The 20,438-nt window shown below is 38.9% G+C and overlaps 1 protein-coding gene across 1 annotated transcript in view; it reads left to right on the top strand.

Moving 5' to 3' along the window:
* LOC128658546 (dynein axonemal heavy chain 11-like) overlaps positions 1-20,438 on the top strand; it is a 1,692,686-nt gene that overhangs the window by 1,493,262 nt on the left and 178,986 nt on the right. Inside the window, 2 exon segments of the mRNA XM_053712841.1 lie at positions 9,037-9,207; positions 16,713-16,835. Of these exon segments, the coding sequence (XP_053568816.1) occupies positions 9,037-9,207; positions 16,713-16,835 (294 nt within the window).

Below are 20,438 nucleotides of genomic sequence, written 5' to 3'. Positions count from 1 at the left end.
TCAATTTTTCTATCTAAAGGATCCTTAAACGAGGTACCATCTGACGTAGGAATGGTAGTACGTTTAGCAAGGGTAGAAATAGCCCCATCAACTTTAGGGATTTTGTCCCAAAATTCTAACCTGTCAGGCGGAACAGGATATAATTGCTTAAAACGTTTAGAAGGAGTAAATGAATTACCCAATTTATCCCATTCCTTAGCAATTACTGCAGAAATAGCATTAGGAACAGGAAAGACTTCTGGAATAACCGCAGGAGCTTTAAAAACCTTATCCAAACGTATAGAATTAGTATCAAGAGGACTAGAATCCTCTATTTCTAAAGCAATTAGTACTTCTTTAAGTAAAGAGCGAATAAATTCCATCTTAAATAAATATGAAGATTTATCAGCATCAATCTCTGAGACAGAATCCTCTGAACTAGAAGAGTCCAAAGAATCAGAATGATGGTGTTCATTTAAAAATTCATCTGTAGAGAGAGAAGATTTAAAAGACTTTTTACGTTTACTAGAAGGAGAAATAACAGACAAAGCCTTCTTTATGGATTCAGAAACAAAATCTCTTATGTTATCAGGAACATTCTGCACCTTAGATGTTGAGGGAACTGCAACAGGCAATGGTACATCACTAAAGGAAATATTATCTGCTTTAACAAGTTTGTCATGACAATTAATACAAACAACAGCTGGAGAAATAGCTACCAAAAGTTTACAGCAGATACACTTAGCTTTGGTAGATCCAGCAGGCAGTGGTTTTCCTGTAGTATCTTCTGGCTCAGATGCAACGTGAGACATCTTGCAATATGTAAGAGAAAAAACAACATATAAAGCAAAATAAATCAAATTCCTTATAAGACAGTTTCAGGAATGGGAAAAAAATGCCAAACATCAAGCTTCTAGCAACCAGAAGCAAATGAAAATGAGACTGAAATAATGTGGAGACAAAAGCGACGCCCATATTTTTTGGCGCCAAATAAGACGCCCACATTATTTGGCGCCTAAATGCTTTTGGCGCCAAAAATGACGCCACATCCGGAACGCCGACATTTTTGGCGCAAAATAACGTCAAAAAATGACGCAACTTCCGGCGACACGTATGACGCCGGAAACGGAAATGAATTTTTGCGCCAAAAAAATCCGCGCCAAAAATGACGCAATAAAATGAAGCATTTTCAGCCCCCGCGAGCCTAACAGCCCACAGGGAAAAAAGTCAAATTTTTGAGGTAAGACAAAATATGATAATTTAAAGCATAATCCCAAATATGAAACTGACTGTCTGGAAATAAGGAAAGTTGAACATTCTGAGTCAAGGCAAATAAATGTTTGAATACATATATTTAGAACTTTATAAATAAAGTGCCCAACCATAGCTTAGAGTGTCACAGAAAATAAGACTTACTTACCCCAGGACACTCATCTACATGTTTGTAGAAAGCCAAACCAGTACTGAAACGAGAATCAGTAGAGGAAATGGTAAATATAAGAGTATATCGTCGATCTGAAAAGGGAGGTAAGAGATGAATCTCTACGACCGATAACAGAGAACCTTATGAAATAGACCCCGTAGAAGGAGATCACTGCATTCAATAGGCAATACTCTCCTCACATCCCTCTGACATTCACTGCACGCTGAGAGGAAAACCGGGCTCCAACTTGCTGCGGAGCGCATATCAACGTAGAATCTAGCACAAACTTACTTCACCACCTCCCTTGGAGGCAAAGTTTGTAAAACTGATTTGTGGGTGTGGTGAGGGGTGTATTTATAGGCATTTTAAGGTTTGGGAAACTTTGCCCCTCCTGGTAGGAATGTATATCCCATACGTCACTAGCTCATGGACTCTTGTTAATTACATGAAAGAAACATAATTTATGCTTACCTGATAAATTCATGTTGGTGAGAGTCCACAAGAACCCACCCATTTTTCTCCACATCTTTTTTCCCTGCTCCTTTTTTTGTTCTTATTTCTTTTCCTATCTCTTTTGCTTGGCTATACCTCAGACCTAGTTACCAGGAAGGTGAGAGGGGTTTTATAGAGCTCATGGGGTTTGGGGATCTTTGCCTCCTCCTAGTGGAAGGGGAGAGTAATGGATCATGGACTCTCACCACCATGAAATAAATGAATGTATTAGGTAAGCATAAATGATGTTGTTGTTTTTTTACTTTTGATTAGTAATATTTCTAAACTGTGACCCTTTGTGCAAGCAAACATTTCCAATGTTGCCTCTAATGAAAAGGCTGGACATCCTTAAGAAAAAAGAAAGTTGACAGAGCTTGTTACATTATATTGCAATTGTGTAAAAGAATTGTTCAGTGCAGACCTGATTAATTTAATATAGATTAATTTATAATATAATATAGATTAATTTAATATAGGAGCTTAGTTATACAAATCATAGAAAGTCGGCTGCTAATTCTAATTTCAGAGTGAAGTAAAAAAAACATGTAATGATTCCGCTTTTTCTGTTTTCCATGTGACCATATTATCATTGTATAAAGTAATGTTACAGTTACATTTTTTTCAATACATTGTTTGCTTAATCTGTCTGTGTCCATTTAAACTTGCTCACGCTTTAGTGTTCTGCACATTGCAAAATTTGAAATGAATGCTCTCTGCCTAGAAAAACTGTGTGGGCATTATATATTGTCTCCAATATAATGAGGAAGGCTTTTTGAAAGTACAAAGATTACCAACAGTCTAGGTCATTCAGACAGACCATACAATTTTAAAAAAGTTTCCAATTTACTTCTATTATAAAATGTGCTTTGTGCCCCTGGTATTCTGTGTTGAAGAGATACCTAGGTAGGTGTCTGGAGCACTACATGGCAGGAAATAGTGCTCTTTCAAATGGATAACATTCTTTCAACACTGCTGCCATATAGTGCTCCAGAAATGGGCCGGCTTCTAAGTATACGCCCCTGATTTTTAACAAAAGATACCAAGAGAACAAAAAAATTGATAATAGAAGTCAATTAGAAAGTTGTTTAACATTGCATGCTCTATCTGAATCATGAAAGGAATTTTTTTGGGTTTCATATCCCTTTAACCCCTTAACGACCAAGGACGTACAGGATATGTCCTACAAAATACGTACAGGGTACGTCCTACAAAATACGTACAGGGTACATCCTACAAAAAAGGTCATTAGCGACCAAGGATGTACCCTGTACGTCCTCAGGTAACTTGAGCGCTGGACGCGAATCTCGCTTCCAACCACTCTAACTGTATTGCAGCGATGCCTCGATGTCGAGGCATCCTGCAATACTGTTCCCGACTGCCGGGCCCCGGATTGATCACACCCCATGAGTGATCACTTCCGGTTTCACTCCATGTTGAGCAAGACAGTCTAGCAGAGCATCGGAAGCGATTGGACAGGCTTCCGATGCTCTGCTTGTGTGCTGAGTGCCTCGGTGGGTCGAGGCACTCAGTATTTAATACATACTGTATTAAAATAATATATATATATATTTTTTTACTATTATAAGCCCCATATAGCCCCCCTCCCCCACCCCCATGAGGCTTCAAAGATGGCGATGCCCAGTGCATCATGGGGCTTCCGGGGTGTCCCTAGCCTGCCTCATCATAGGGGCAGGCTAGGGTCATCCAATCTGAGCTTGCCCCTGTAATACATTTCTTAATAATAAAATATTCCATTAGTCTGATCATGTCAATATTTGTAAATATTGACTCTGACCAGTGTGGATCTCCATCCTTCTCCTCACTTGCATTTTTGTGGAGAGAGAGAGAGATCTGTGTTTAGAGAGAGAGATTTATCTAATATATTTGTTAAAAATTCTGAGACCCAAAGGTTCTTTTCAGAGCCATTAACCCCTAGCTTGCCAGCGATCACTATAAATCATTGGCAGTAGTACAGCAGCACTTTTTTGCTGTCTTTGCATTTTTTTAGGGGTTCATTTTCTTTTAGTAATTTTTTTGTGATACCCAAAGGCTATCTTCAGAGCCATTTAGTTAATTTTAATTGAAATTTTGTGTTGATTTTTTTTTAGTAATTTTTTTTTCTGTAACTGTTAAAATAAATAATGTCACAGAGAATATTTAGTGCTGTGGAGGCGTATGCCATCCTTGCATCAGAATCAGATATCTCTATGTCTGACTCAGACCCCAATTTTTAGCCTGCCATATGCTCAGATACATTATTAGATACAGTCTCAACTGATAGTGATGTTTCTGTGGCTGCTACCCCCCTGCCAGAAGGAGAAGTGTTGCTGCCATTGCCGCTGAAGAGTGGGTAATGCCTCATCAGATATCCCACCCTTCACAGCAAATCCCTGGCATCAATATGGATGTTGCAGGTTTTAGCCCCCAACAGTTTCTGGAGGTGTTTCTGGGTGATGATGTATTGGGGAACATTGTCGCCCAAACTAATTTATATGCCCATCAGTTCTGTGCAGCAAAGCCTAACTCATATTTGGCAAAGCAGCAATGGGCCCCCATCGATGTGCCAGAATTTAAAAAATTCAGGGCATTGACTATGCTGATGGGCATCATAAAGAAACCCTCCATTCGCTCCTACTGGAGCAGTAACCCCTTCTGCTCTACTCCCATTTTCTCCCAGTGTATGTGAAGGAAGAGGTAGGAAATGTTTCTACATTTCATGCACTTTAGCGACAACAGCCTGTGCCCCCCCTAGGGAGCATCCCCAATTTGACAGGCTGTATAAAATCCGCCCCCTGATTACCCACTTTGCTGCCAGGTCTACAGAGGCTTATACACCTGGAAGGAATATATGTGTGGATGAATCCCTGATGAAGTATAAGGGAAGGCTGGGATTCAAGCAGTATATTCCTTCCAAGCGCTTCAGGTATGGGGTAAAGGTGTATAAGCTCTTTGAGAGCAAGACTGGGCATACTCAGGCCTTACGGGTGTATGAGGGAAAGGATAGCCACCTTGACCCTCCAGGTTGCCCAGAACATATGGGAACCATTGCAAGATTGTCTGGGACTAGATATTACCCCTGATGAACAAAGGGTACCACTTGTATTTAGATAATTTCTATACAAGTGTCCTTTTGTTCAAGCTACTGTATTGCTTTGATACAGTAGCTTGCGGCACAATTAAAAAGAACTGCACAGGTTTCCCAGGACAACTTGCACGCACCCGGCTACGAAGGGGGGAGAACTCAGCTCTGCACCAAGAGGAGCTGTTGGCAGTTAAGTACAGAGACAAGTACAGTTAAGTATAGAGACATTTCACTATTTTTTATAAGTTCTAAAATTGGTGCTGTATTTTACCAAAACCCCTGTCAATCCTATGCATGGGGGGCATGGGTATACTCAGGGGGCCTTGCAGAAAACAATCTGGAGTGTTTTTTTGTAATAACTTACAACATGCTCTCCTAAATCATAGTAAAAAATCAATGTGTGTGTAAAATTGAAAATTGAAAAATTACCACCATACACTTTCTTCAATTGTTTTGGCTAAAACGGTTGTATCAAAGCACACGATATACAATTCCTTGGGGTGTCAACATTTCAAATATATACACTAAGTAAAACTGGTAAAATAAATAAGTAAAACTGGGAAACAGAAACAGAAGACCACTACTCCATAACTTGTCCACCTGTTCTAAGGCTGCGGACAGAAATCAACCCGATCGAATACGATCGAATACGATTGGGTTCACAAGAATGCTGTCGGCATTTATCGATGTGCAGCGGACATGATACGCCACATCGTATCATGTCCACTCGCACTATGATAAATATACTCCTAAATCATAGCCAAAAAGCAATGTGTGTGTAAAAAATGAAAATTTAAAAATTACCACCATACACTTTCTCCAATTTTTTTTTCTAAAATGGTTGCATCAAAGGCATCAAAGCACACCATATACAATACCTTGGGGTGTCAACATTTAAAATATATACACTTTCATGGCAATAAATAAAACTGGAGTATGCGATAGGCCCCAAACTAAAGATAGGCCTATAAGAAGAAATACTCTCACTTTTAACTAAAATTACAAGTCATAAAATTGTAACATACAGAACCTTCCCAAAATCCTGGAAAACCTATGCATGGGGGGCATAGGTGTACTCAGGAGGTCTTGCAGAAAACAACCTAGAGATTTTTCTTGCAATAACTTACAACAGGCTCTCCTAAATCATAGCCAAAAAGCAATGTGAAACACCACACACTTTTTCCAATTTTTTGGGCTAAAACATTTGCATCAAAGGCATCAAAACACCCCATATACAATACCTTGGGGTCTCAACTTCTGAAATATATGCACGTTCATAGCGAGCAAATAAATTGGGGTATGTACAAAGGCCCCCCAAAAGAAGATAGTCAAAGAAGATATGTTAAATTTGAACAAATCACAAACACGTCAGAAGTTTGGCATTGCAAACCCCAAACAATCCAACAAACCTATGCATAGGTGGTATCATTGTACTCGTGAGATCTTGCTGAACAAATTTTGGGGTGTTCTTTGGCAGTAACACATAACAAGAACTGAGAATCCATGCCTAAAATACAATGTGTGTGAAAAATATCACAAAAAAATGACTTCCTAAACGTTTGACAAAGACTGGTGGTTGAATTAGTGCATGGAAAGTATTAAACTACCAACTTTTAAAATAGCCTAGGGTGTCTACTTTTCAAAAATATATGATTTGATGGGGGTAAATTACATTGGCCGCCTTCAGAAATGTCCCAAATAGGACATGGGTGCATGATGACAGATATGAAAATTCCAAGTTGGAAAACTGGAATGCGCCCCCTAAAAATAAGGCCTTTTAGCCCCCTGAGAACCTGACAAACCTATTCATGGGTGGTATCACTATACTCAGGAGATGTTGCTGTATACATATTGGGGTGTTATTTGGAAGTAACCCATAATGTTCTCAATAAATGTATTCTTAAATTACTATTTTGTAAAAAAAAAAAATCATCCCTTTTTTTCAAACTTTGGCATAGATTGGTGGTAAAATGGTTGCATGAAAAGAGTCAAAATACAACAAGTTTAATACCTTAGGTTGTCTTCTTTTTAAAAATATATACATATGAAGGGTTATTTAGGGATTCCTGACAGATATCAGTGTTCCAATGTAACTATCGCTCTTTTTGAAAAAAAAAATGGTTTGGAAATAGCAAAGTGCTACTTGTACTTATTGCCCTATAACTAGCAAAAAAACATAGAACATGTAAACATTGGGTATTTCTAAACTCAGGACAAAATTTTGAAACTATTTAGTATGGGTGTTTTTTTGGTGCTTTTAGATGTGTAACAGGTTTTGGGGGTCAAAGTTAGAAAAAGTGAATTTTTTTATAATTTTGTATAGTAAATTATAAGATATGATGAAAATAATTATATTTTTAGAAAGTTAATTTAACTGAGAGAAAAACAGTATATAATATGTGGGGCTGCAGTAAAGGAGTAAGAGGAAAATTACAGCTAAACACAAACACAGCAGAAATGTAAAAATAGCCCTGGACCCAAAATTGAAAAGGGCTGTGGTCACTAAAGGGTTAAACAGGTATTAATATCATTACTACCTCCCTCAACCAAAATTCTCCTACAAACTACCACCCAAAATCACTGCTTCTGCTAGCTTCAAAACTCCTTAAAAAACTGTTTTTCAACTGCCTATCCTGCTTCCTGTCCTCCTCAATAATAAATTGAAACTGCCCACACCAAGGTTACTAACAATCTTATTTCTGCTAAAAACAACAGCCACTACTCTATACTTATCTTACTTGACCTCTATGCTGCCTTCGACACCGTTGACCATCCCCTCCTCCTACAGACTCTCAGCTCTCTTGGTCTCTGTGACACTGCCCTCTCGTGGATCCACTCTTCTCTTTAACAGATCTTTCTCTGTCTCATTTGCTTACAACTCATCCTCTTCATTGCCTCTGTCTGTTGGAGTACCTCAAGGCTCTCTCCTAGGGTCCTCTACTCTTCTCTATTTATACTTTTTTACTGGGTAAACTTAATAACAGCTATGACTTCAAATATCACCTCTATGCTGATAATACTCAGATCTACCTCTCAACCCCTGCTCTCTCTCCTTTTGTCCTTTCTCATGTCAGTGACTACTTAACTGGCTCTGAAATACCCCATATTGCTTGTGCACTACCGTTAGCGTGCCACTCATAATCTAGCCCTATATAGGGAATAAAAATGCATATATACTGTATATATATATATATATATATATATATATATATATATATATATATATATATATTATGTTTTTTTATTTTTATTTTTTATCTAACATATTAATGCTCCAGATCTCATTGTAAAGTTACTTTAAGCAGACAATCAGGATGCTAGTCCCAGGACTTGCAAGAGAGTGTGCATCTAGCATATGCAGTCACAGTCATGTTATTTCCCTCTTCAGTTTAAGGAAGTGTACTATGAAATCTTGCAAGATTTCAGTGAAATCTCATGATATCAAAGCAAAGAAAAAGTGTGACATCAGCACAAATAAAGCTGATTGGCTGTTTTCACAGCATGCAGCTATAGTAACTGAAGGATAACTGTTCACAGAGCATTTACTAGTGTAAGCTGAACAATTTTTGAGGTAAAATATCTTCCTTTTTTACATAGATATCTTCAGGTGATATTTTCCTGTCAGCTCTTTACAGTTATGCTGCATTACTTTCAAGTAATTTACATATGGGTATTATGTCCCTTTAAATAAGAGGAAGACCTTTACAATTATAAAATAATTTAATTAAAAAGTAATCAGGATAGCTGAAAGTAGATGTAATGTTTTACTTAGAATAAGTAAATCACATTAGGTAAAGAACCTAATCTCATTTTGGTCCAAAAGCTTTGAATTGAGGGAAAACTCAATTCAAACCAACCAAACTAAGGGTATTTTGTATTCTTTGTTTTATCATTGTCATCAGCACAGACAGCTGCTTAATGTATTTGGATGATGATAACCACTATATGAAATTATCCAGTAGTTGCCATGGTAGAGTAAAAATGTTAATCCATTAGTGTTTGCTTTCACTAGATTTCACTGTTAAATAAAGTTACTCAAAAACCTATTTCTCCATTACAGGCATTTAATATTGTGTTTCACAAGGCAGTCCAACACTCAGAACCATCAGATGATGTCAGATTGCGAGTGAATAACCTTATTGACTGTGTGACATACTCAATATTCATATATATCAGCCGAGGTCTCTTTGAAAGAGATAAATTAACCTTTTCATCCCAGTTAGCCTTTCAGGTACAGTATGTGCTTTCTAGATGGTGCATTTTAGAACTGTCCATCACTCTTTCCCACAACAAAAAACAACTCAGAAAAATAAATTAAGGAATTAAGGTGATTTTTTTTATGCTTGTGAAGTGTTTTGTTTTCTTTCCTATGCCATGGAGAGTCCACAACGTCATTCCAATTACTAGTGGGATATTCAATTCCTGGCCAGCAGGAGGAGGCAAAGAGCACCCCAGCAAAACTGTTAAGTGTATCCCTTACCCATAATCTTCAGTCATTCTCTTTGCCTCTGTCAATGGTGGATGTGTGAAGATGGTGTCTGAATATATTTAATCCTTTTATGGGTACTTTTCCCTGCAAGCAATGATTGGGGTCTAGCTGTGTCCACATCAATCTCTTTAGTGAGAGTAATGGGGGCTTTTAGCAGTTAGAAGGTGGCGAGGTGGTCTTTGCTTTACTTCTAACACTTTTGCTACCCCTTTCAGAAAGCCAGGGTTGGTTACTCTGTTCTTTCTTTTACTACAGGTCCCTGACAGGGAGTAGAGTACCGGTCACACCTTATTAGCTGTTATCTGCCCTGCAGCTGGATCCACAGGTAAGTGCCATTTGCCTTCTAGGTACTGAAGGTCAGCACTTTTGAGGTTAACCCTTAAGTGGATATATTCTGGGACATAGTTATCCTTATATGATTAAGGGTAAAATTTGGGCAGCTTATTTTGGCACTTTTTGTGTTAAAAAGTTATACGTTGATTTTATACACACAGTGAGAGTTTTAAGGGGTTAGTGGAGAGTTCACTTGGTTCAAGGGACCTAAGGGATTTTTTTCTTTTCCCCTTATATTGTTAAAGCTGATAGGCTATGGCAGTAAATGGTTTATGAGAAAGATTTTATGAGCATACGTAAAGACTTTTATTATTAATAGCCGTTTGTGTTTTGTGCGCTTTTACTAGTGGCACAGTTTCACTTTTGCTTGCCGCTTATGTGACGTCCGCATTTCCGTAATTACGGAGCGGAGATTTGTGTGTCTCTCTGTGGTGGCTTGCGGCTCTTCTCACGATCGTCTGCCTAAAGAGGAAAAGATCTCTGCTGGAGAGTCTTGCTTCCTCTTACTAGCGGGATATCAATCCGGTTACGGTAGGAGCCTCAGGCAGTCTAAGGTTGCTTCTTAAGGGACATTTTAGAGCTCTGTATGTTTAGTGATTTATTTAATAAAGTCTTCTAAAATTTTGGGCTTTATTCTTTTTTTGGGTTAAAATTATCATTATCTGTATTATAATTTGTCCTTTCTTAGTGGGATCTGATTCTTTAGCTATGGACTCAGAACAGGATCAATCTAATTCCATGGATAAATGCCTACTTTGTTTAGAGGCCCAAATTGTTCTTCCTATGCAATTCTGTTCCTTATATTTATCTAAATACTTAAAATTTAAAGACAAGTTACTCCCTTCTGTACCAAGTGTCTCTCAGTATAATGCTGTTTGTGACATGCTTCAAGTTTCTCCTCAAATGTCCCTAGCCTTTAATTGTTTATCATACTGTGCCTTTTGTGTCCTTTCAAACTCCTGGGGGTATTTATTTACCTGGGGATTTTGTCGCTCAGATTACTTCTGCAGTATCAGCGGCTTTGTCTGCTTTTCCTTATCGGGTAAGCGTAAGAGAAAATCTAAATATTTGTCTGCTATCAAGGTTTCTGACTCTAAAACAGCGCTGGTCAACCTTTCTCAGATGTCTAATGAGGAGGATACCTCAGTAGCTTCTGAAGGTAAAATCTCAGACTCTCAGAATCGGAAGAAGTTAATTTCAGATTTAAGCTTGAACATCTCCGTTTACTACTGTAGGAGGTTTTAGCTACTTTGGATGACTGAACCTTCTGTTGCTGTCAACCCTAAAAAGTCTTCTAAACTTAACAGAGTTTATGATTCTCCCTCTTCTGAGGATGTTTTTCCTGTTCCAGACAAGATGTCTAAAATTATAGCTCAGGAATGGGATAAGCAGGGGTTCCTTTTTCCCCTTTCCTTCCCCTGTGTTTAAAAAGATGTTTCCTGTTGCTGACTCCATTTGTGACTCATTGCGGAAGATGCCTAAGGTAGAATGCGCTATCTCTACTCTAGCTAAAAGAACTAGTATTCCTATAGAGGATAGTTGTGCCTTTAAAGATCCCATGGATAAGAAGCTAGAGGCTTACTTAAAGAAGATGTACATCCATCAAGGATTACAGTGGCAACGTGCGGCAAGTATTGCTACAGTTGCGGGTGCAGCATCTTACTAGTACAATGCCCTGTCTGATCTTATATCAGAGGAGACTACGGTTGAGGAGATCCAAGATAGGATCAAGGCTCTTAAATTAGCCAATACCTTTATCTGTGATGCCAACATGCATAATTAGACTAGGAGCTAAGATGTCCTAGCTCTTAGAGCTCTGTGGTCAAAATTTTGGTCGGCTGATCTTTCTTCAAAGGCCAAGCTTTTGACTTATACCTTATAAAACCCTATTCGGTCCTGGTCTGGCGGAAATCATTTCAGAAATTACGGGTGGAAAGAGATCTTTCCTACCTTAGGACAAGAAGAATAGACCTAAGGGTCGACAGACATCTCATTTTCATTCCTTTTGCAATTTTAAGGGACAAAAGTCTTCCTTCTCTTCTTCCAAACCAGACCAATCCAGGTCCTCTTGGAAGTCCAGCCAGCCTTGAAATAAGGGAAAGCAAAACAAGAAGCCTTCCACTGACTCTAAATCAGCATGAAGGCAATGCCCCCGATCCCTGGATCAAGTGGGGGGGGCAGGCTTTCCTTTTTTCAACAGGCTTGGATATGCGATGTCCTAGATCCGTGGGCTGTGGACATAGTATCCCAGGGTTACAAAATAGGATTCAAGTCTTGTCCTCCAAGGGGCAGATTTCTTCTGTCACGACTATCTTCAAACCAGGTAAAGAGGGAGGCCTTCTTAAATTGCGTAGATGACCTATCCTCCCTGGGAGTTATTGTAACAGTCCCTCTAGAGGAACAAGGTCAAATATTCTATTCAAATCTATTTGTGGTTCCCAAAAAGGAGGGATCTTAAAGTGTCTCAACAAATTCCTCAGGGTTCCGTCCTTCAAGATGAAAACTATTTGTTCCATTCTTCCGTTGGTTCAGGAAGGTCAGTTCAGTGACAACCATAGACCTGAAGGATGCGTATTTACATGTTCCCATTTACAGGGATCATAACCAGTTTCTAAGGTTTGCTTTTCTGGACAAGTATTTGCAGTTTGTTGCACTCCCGTTTGGTCTTGCCATGGCTCCCAGAATTTTCACAAAGGTTCTGGGGGCTTTATTGGCAGTGATCAGATCCCAGGGAATTGCTTTGGAATCTTATATAGACGACATCTTGGTTCAGGCGTCATCTTTTCATCTAGCAAAATCTCATACAGAGATGTTGTCTTTTCTATGTTCCCACGGGTGGAAAGTGAATCTGGAAAGAGTTCTCTAGTTCCTGCTACAAGAGTGTGTTTCCAAGGGACAATCATAAATTCCCTGTCCATGAAATTTTTTCCTGATGGACGTCACAAGAAAATCCATACTTCTGGCTTCTTGCCTTTCTCTCCAGTCTGCTATTCATCCATCAGTGGCTCAATGCATGGAGGTGATTGGTCTGATGGTGGCTTCCATGGACATCATTACGTTTGCTCGGTTCCATCTACAACCTCTGCAGCTTTGTATGCTTAGTCAATGGAACGGAGACCGCAGAGGATAAATCTGGATCCCCTACCAACAAGATCTCTCTCGTGGTGGATTTCACAAGAACATCTGTCTCAGGGAACTTGCTTCCTGAGACGTTCATGGGTGATTGTGACTATGGACTCCAGCCTGTTAGGCTGGGGAGCTGTGTGGGGCTCTCTAAAAGCTCAGGACCTGTTGTCTCGGGAAGAGTCTTCTCTTCCAATAAACATTTTGATGTTGAGAGCAATTTTCAATGCCTTGACAGCTTGGCCTCAATTATCTTTATTCCGATTTATCAGATTCCAATCAGACAACATCACCTCAGTGGCTTACATCAACCACCAGGGAGGAACTCAGAGTTCCTTGGAAATGAAGGAGGTGACTCACATTCTGCAGTGGGTAGAAGCTCACAATTGTCTCCTATCTGCCATCCACATTCCAGGAGTGGACTACTGGGAGGCGGATTTAATAAGCAGACAGACTTTCCATCCCACGGAGTGGGCTCTCCATCCGGAAATTTTCTCAAAGATAACCCTCAGGTGGGGGGTTCCGGAGTTGGATCTGATGGCATCTCATCAGAGCGCTGAGCATCAAAAGTACGGTTCAAGATCAAGAGATCCTCAGGCCACCCTGATAGATGCTCTGGCAGTTCCTGGGATTTTGGTCTAGCATACCTGTTTCCTCCTTTTGCATTCCTTCCACGAGTCATTGCTCGTATCAAGCAGGAGAGAGTGTTTGTGATACTAATAGCTCCTGCCTGGCCTCGCAGGATCTGCTTTGCAGATCTGGTGAAGATGTCATCTCTTCCACTTTGGAGGTTACCTCTGAGGAAGGACCTTCTAATTCAGGGTCCATTCCTCCATTCAAATTTGGATTCTCTGAAGCTGATTGCTTGGAGATTGAACGCCTAGTTCTGTCTAGACGTGGTTTTTTGGAAGCGGGCATTGATACTATGCTTCAGGCTCGTAAACCAGGATTTACCATAAGGTATAGCTTGAATACCTTATTTGCGGCGAAGCTAAAGGTCTCTCCGGGAGTCAGGTGAGGATTCCCCAAATGTTATTGTTTTATCGTCTATACTTTTTCACAAATGTATGTCAGATTTATCAGATGTTCAAGGTTTTGTTCAGGCCCTGGTCAGAATCAGGCCTGTGTTTAAACCTGTTGCTCCTCCTTGGAGCCTTAACCTAGTTCTTAAAGTTTTGCAGCAGGCTCTGTTTGAGCCGATGCATGTTGTTGATATAAAGTTGTTATCTTGGAAGGTTTTGTTTACCTTATTTTTCATGCAGATAAGGCGATCCTTCATACTAAATTGGGGTTTCTCCCTAAGGTGGTGTTGGATCGAAACATTAACCAGGAAAGGGTTGTTCCTTCCTTTTGTCCTAATCATTCTTCTCATAAGGAACGTCTTTTGCATAACTTGGATGTTGTGCATGCTATAAAGTTTTACCTACAAGCTACTAAAGATTTTCGGCAATCTTCTGCCCTGTTTGTTGTTTTCTCTGCAAAGCATAAGGGTCAGAAGGCCACTTCCACTACTCTTTCCCTCTGGTTAAGAAGTATGATTCATTTTGCTTATGAGACTGCTGGACAGCAGCCTCCTGAGAGAATTATGGCTCATTCCACTAGGGCTGTCTTCTCTTCTTGGGCTTTAAAAAAATTAAGCTTCTGTGGAACAGATTTGCAAGGCGGCAACATGGTCCCCTTTGCATACTTTTTCCAAATTCTAAAAATTTGATACTTTTGCCTTGGCTAAGGCCTCTTTTGGGAGAAAGGTTCTTCAAGTGGTGGTGCCTTCTGATTAGGTCCTCCTGCCTTGTTCTCCCTCCCTGTTCATTCTGTGTCCTCTAGCTTGGGTATTGGTTCCCACTAGTAATTGGAATGACATTGTGGACTCTCCATACCATAGGAAAGAAAACAAAATGTATGCTTACCTGATAAACTAATTTATTTCCAGGCATGGAGAGCCCATGACCCCACCATCTCTTTTAATTATAATTCAGTAGGTTTTTTGAGTAAACCTCAGGCACATTTTCACCCTTGTGTTTCTTCTTTTTCCATTTTCCTTCAACTGAATGACTGGGGATTATGGGTAAGGGAAGTTACACTTAACAGCTTTGCTGGGGTGCTCTTTGCCTTCTTCTGCTGGTCAGGAGTTGAATATCCCACTAGTAATTGGAATGACGTTGTGGACTCTCCATGCCCGGAAAGAAAGAAATGTATCAGGTAAACATAAATTTTGTTTTTTAAGTGGAAAATAGTGTTCTAGGTTTTGATATAAAGGAAAAAATATGACAATAAAATTTCATGGTTCAGGTTGAGTGTAGATAGAGGTAACTTTGATAATAGAAGTAATCTAGACTTTTTAAATTGTATTTCCTATCTGAATCATCAAATGTTCATTTTGATTTGTCCTTTTAATTAACAGTTTTACTTTTTAGCTATCACATTTTCTAGCATATATGACATACTGACATATAAGACACATACCTTGTAAAGGGAAAATGAGAGAATTATTTTTTACGTCTTCATTATCATGTGTTATCCTACAAAATTAGTACTTGATTTTTAGTTAAATAGCTACGTATATAATCTTGAAACAGTCTTTTTCATGAGCTGTCCTTGCAATGTAGTTTTAAAACTGGAAACTTTTCTATTATATTTTTAAAGTGCTGAACTCTTATTTGAATATTCTAGGCAATTCAATGTTAAAAAATATTAAACTCACTTCTAAATGATTTATAGTGATAGAACAATCATTAGTCCTAATGTCAACACACTTACAGGTTTATTGACAAACCCTGATCTTATTCAATAGCAAGTGGTGGGTCTGCACAAGTAAATATTTATGAAATAATAAATACGTGCATTAGTCTTCACATTAGTGTCCATGAATGTGGGCAGACATGTTCTCTGGCTGGGAACCTTGTCTGCCTGGAGTTTAATAAATGTGGCCTTTGTATATGCAACTACTTTGTAAATACCTTTTAGATGATCCTAAAATGCTACAAATGCCATTTTTTATGTAGGCTTATCTTTCTGTAGCTAAACAGCAATGTTTTATTTAATACTTATGTATTTGTTTTATAATTATGAAGCTTAAAGGGACAGTAAACCTTAAAAATAATGTTATATAATTCTGCACATAGTGCAGAATTATATAACATTATATTAGCCAAACATTATTAAAACATAATTTCCCCTCTTCATTTTTAAAAAAAAGCGCTGTTTCACAGACCCGCTCTCTGCTCTCTGGTGAGCGGGTCTGTTATATTTACTCAGCGCATCGGGCCAGCTGTATAGTCACAGCCCGGCCCGACCGCGCCATAAGACAAGAAGTGCAGCTCGCTCCTGTCAGACTAAGTGCAGCTCGCTCCTGTGAAACAGCGCTTTTTTTAAAAAATTAAGAGGGGAAATTATGTTTTAATAATGTTTGGCTAATATAATGTTATATAATTCTGCACTATGTGCAGAATTATATAACATTATTTTTAAAGTTTACTGACACTTTAAAGACTCTGGGAGAGGGTCGTGGTAATAGATAGCATTTTCAAATTACTATTAAGGGACAATGTAAACCCTAGGAATTTATCAATATCTGTACTTTGGAGTGAGAACTTAAAGTCTGGCATTAGTGATTGTATTTGCCTCTGAATTTAGTTAGTACCAAAAACAAGATATTTTATTTCATCATTATAAAACTAGAAAAAAAAAATATGTCACAGGTCATTAAACTCATACATTTGTCTTGATTAAAACATTGGCACCATTAACATGTAACAAATACAAATTAACAGTAAGGTTTTGTACTCTTTCAGCTCCTAATTATGAATAAAGAAATTTCTGCTCACGAGCTTGACTTCTTACTTCGCTTTAATATTGACCACAGCTATAACAGTCCTCTGGACTTTCTTCCAAATTCGGCTTGGAGTGCTATTAAGGTAAGTAATATACATTAGAAAATGCAATACAAATGTTACCACATAATTAAAAAGGAACCCAGAGTTCACCCATGTATTTACAGATCAATACATCTATACTATAATCGCGTTTGTAACGCGTCAGTCGCCAGTTGTGCACGCATCCTCAAAGAAATGTTGGCTGCGCAAGGTGGATTCTTTCACCACCCTGCCATTTTTTTAAAATCCACCTGGATGCAGTGTAGGCAAAAAAAAAAACACGCAACCGCATGAAATATAGAAAAAACACGTAACCGCACGCACAAAGTATAACCAAAAAAACCTACCCACCCCCACACGAAGTATAACAAAAAACCTAACCTCCCGCACAAAAGTATTAACAAACACCTAAACCACAAACCCCCACATCGCAAAATAAAAAAGTAATTAACCCCTTATTCCGCAAATAACATAATTAAAATATTAACCCCTTAACCGCCAACCCCTCATCGCAATAAACCTAATTAACCTATTAACCCCTAAACCGACAAACCCCCACATCGCAATAAACCTAATTAACCCATTAACCCCTAAACTGCCAACCCCCAACATCGCAATAAACCTAATTAACCTATTAACCCCTAAACCGCCGAACCCCCACATCACAATAAACCTAATTAACCTATTAACTCCTAAACCACCAAACCCCCACATCGCAAAAAAAACTAATTAACCAATTAACTCCTAAACCGCCAAACCCCCCACAATGCAAATAACTAATTTAATTACTAAGCCCCCTAACCTAACACCCCCTAAATTAACCCTAATAGTAAATTACACTTAAATAAAACCTAACATAAAATTACAAAAAAGTAATCTAAAATTACAAAAAATAAAAAACTCTAAAATTATAGAAAACAATAAACAAAATTATCAAAAATAAAAAAAATTAAACCTAATCCCTATGAAAATAAAAAAGCCCCCCCAAAATAAAAACACTCCCTAAACTAAACTACCAATAGCCCTTAAAAGGGCCTTTTGTAGGTCATTGCCCTAAGTTAAACAGCTCTTTCACATTTAAAAATTACTAAATCCCACCCTAACAGTAAAACCCCCACCCACCAAACCCCCAAACCCCCCAAAATAAAAAAAAACTAACACCAAAAAAAACTAAAATACCCATTGCCCCTAAAGGGGCATTTGTATGGGCATTGCCCTTAAAAGGGCATTCAGCTCTTTTACTGCCCTTAAAAGGGCATTTAGCTCTTTTCCAGCCCATTAAATCCCTAATCTTAAAAATAAAAAACCACTAAGCCTCAAATAGGTACTCACCGTTTCTGAAGTCCTGTGGACAAGGTCTTCTTCCAGGCAGCTCCATCGTCTTCTATCTTCATCCGGAGCGAAGGCGGCACGGAGCAGAGGTGTAGAGCTGGCTTCCCTGATGCGTGGATCCTCAGCAGCGGTCCTCAACAGTGGCGGTCCTTGGTGGCGGCGGTCCTTGGCGGCATGGAGGCTCCTCTTCATGCGATAGTCCTTTGCACACTGAAGATTGAATGCAAGGTACCCCATATTTATTGGGGTACCTTGCATTCCTATTGGCTGAAATTTCTAAATCAGCCAATAGGATGAGAGCTACTGAAATCTTATTGGCTGATTTGAACAGCCAATAGGATTTCAGTAGCTCTAATCCTATTGGCTGATTTCAAAATTTCAGCCAATAGGAATGCAAGGTACCCAAAGTTGATTGCGGTACCTTGCATTCAATCTTTAGTGTATGTGGGACATCGGATGAAGTTTACCCTCCATGCCGCCAAGGACCACCATCGTTGAGGACCGCCGCTGAGGATACATGCATCAGGGAAGACAGCTCCGCACCTCCGCTCCATGCGGCCAGTGAGGACAGCCGCTGAGGATCCACAGCTCCGCACCTCAGCTCTGCGTTGCCTTCGCTCCGGATGAAGAGAGAAGATGATGGAGCTGCCTGTTAGGATTTTTTTTTTTAAGATTAGGGATTTAATGGGCTGGAAAAGAGCTGATTGCCATTTTAAGGGCAGTAAAAGAGCTGAATGCCCTTTTAAGGGCAATGCCCCCATACAAATGCAGCTTTAGGGGCAATGGGTAGTTTATTTTAGTGTTATTTTTTTTATTTTATTTTGGAGGGTTTGGTGGGTAATTGGACATTTGTTTAGGTAAAAGAGCTGTTTACCTTACGGCAATGCCCTACAAAAGCCCTTTTAAGGGCTATTGGAAGTTTTTTTTTTTAAATATAATTTTTAATTGAGGTAATGAGCGATAATAACAAAACAAGAGATATGTCCAGGCATAAATTGAAGTTGATAAAACCAAACATACAGTTCTCATACATAAAATAGAGTTTAGCTAAAACATTAAGGCTTAAGTGGTACTATTGTGATTGCTGTACCTAAAACACTAATATGCCATATACTGTACATACAAAAGAGAGCTTCAATTATACTATATAACAATTTCAACAATAAGAGAGAAGCATATGGTACAGGACATAGTACTATACCTAAAAATTTTGTCATATTGCATCCGAAATATAAGATGAATAGCTTAAAGAACTAATGTATGGTAAATATGAGTGTCTGGAGCATATCATAATGAAACCTCAGTTTTTCATTAGGAGAAAGAGTGGTCCCCAAATTGCGACAAAATCCAAAGTGTAGTTTAACTATTCAGAGTAGGTTGGGGCATAACAGGGAGTAAGCTTCATGAATTTGTTGGAGAGAGGAAAAGAAGGAAATGCAGCGGGCAAGAGCCGCTCTGATTGGGAAAATAAAGGAGGGGTATGGGGAGGGAGGGGACGGAGCTAGTTAGGGTGATTGTCCAGTGGAACCCCTAGACCTCCAGCCCTTTTGGGTACAGGACAAATAAGGGTTACTGCCAATAAATATGACAAGATATCCCTTTTCAGGGGAGGACTTTATAATCCCGTGCTATAGTGGTATAGGCCTAGAGAGATATTAGCTTTAATTTAGAACAGGCAATAATAATACGGTCTTGAACAGAATATCATATATAAACTATTATACTTATGCCTCTGGAGAGCTACCTAATGTAAATTGTTAACGCTTCTAAATATGTCAGTATGTTTCAGAGATCATACATATGTACCGAATCTGGGGAGTGAAAAGCAGATATAAGTTGGTGTGGAACAGTGCGAAATAACCAAGGCCAACACTATGTCAATGGGTTCTTTTATGTATAATGCACTCGGATACGTAGGGTTACTAAAAAAGAGTGTAACCATATGCGTAATCTCTGGTAGGGAAGCCCATGGGGTCCAGCGGGACAAGGAACGCAGAGTGGTGAAGCAACCTCGCTAACTTGTGGCTATATAACATAGTGCAGTGTATACTGTTTACTAATATCAAGTTGCTCAAAGACTTATAGAATGTAGTGAATCTCTGTGACAGCTATGTGCTTCAATTTCGCCATTAAAGAGACTAATCTGTACAAGGTAGGATCCTGTGCTATTGGGAGATACAATGTAATTAAGGCATCTGTATGTATTTGGAGGTTGAGAGTTGTTAAAGCATTGAATACATGTACCTAATACCAGGAACAGCCCTAAGATTAGTTATCTAATAAAGTTTGTGTATAGGATACTTATTTATGGAA

This window comes from Bombina bombina, chromosome 1, assembly GCF_027579735.1.
Source record: "Bombina bombina isolate aBomBom1 chromosome 1, aBomBom1.pri, whole genome shotgun sequence".
Lineage (NCBI taxonomy): Eukaryota > Metazoa > Chordata > Amphibia > Anura > Bombinatoridae > Bombina > Bombina bombina.
Note: the sequence above shows the minus strand (reverse complement) of the source record. Positions and strands in the feature narration are given on the sequence as shown.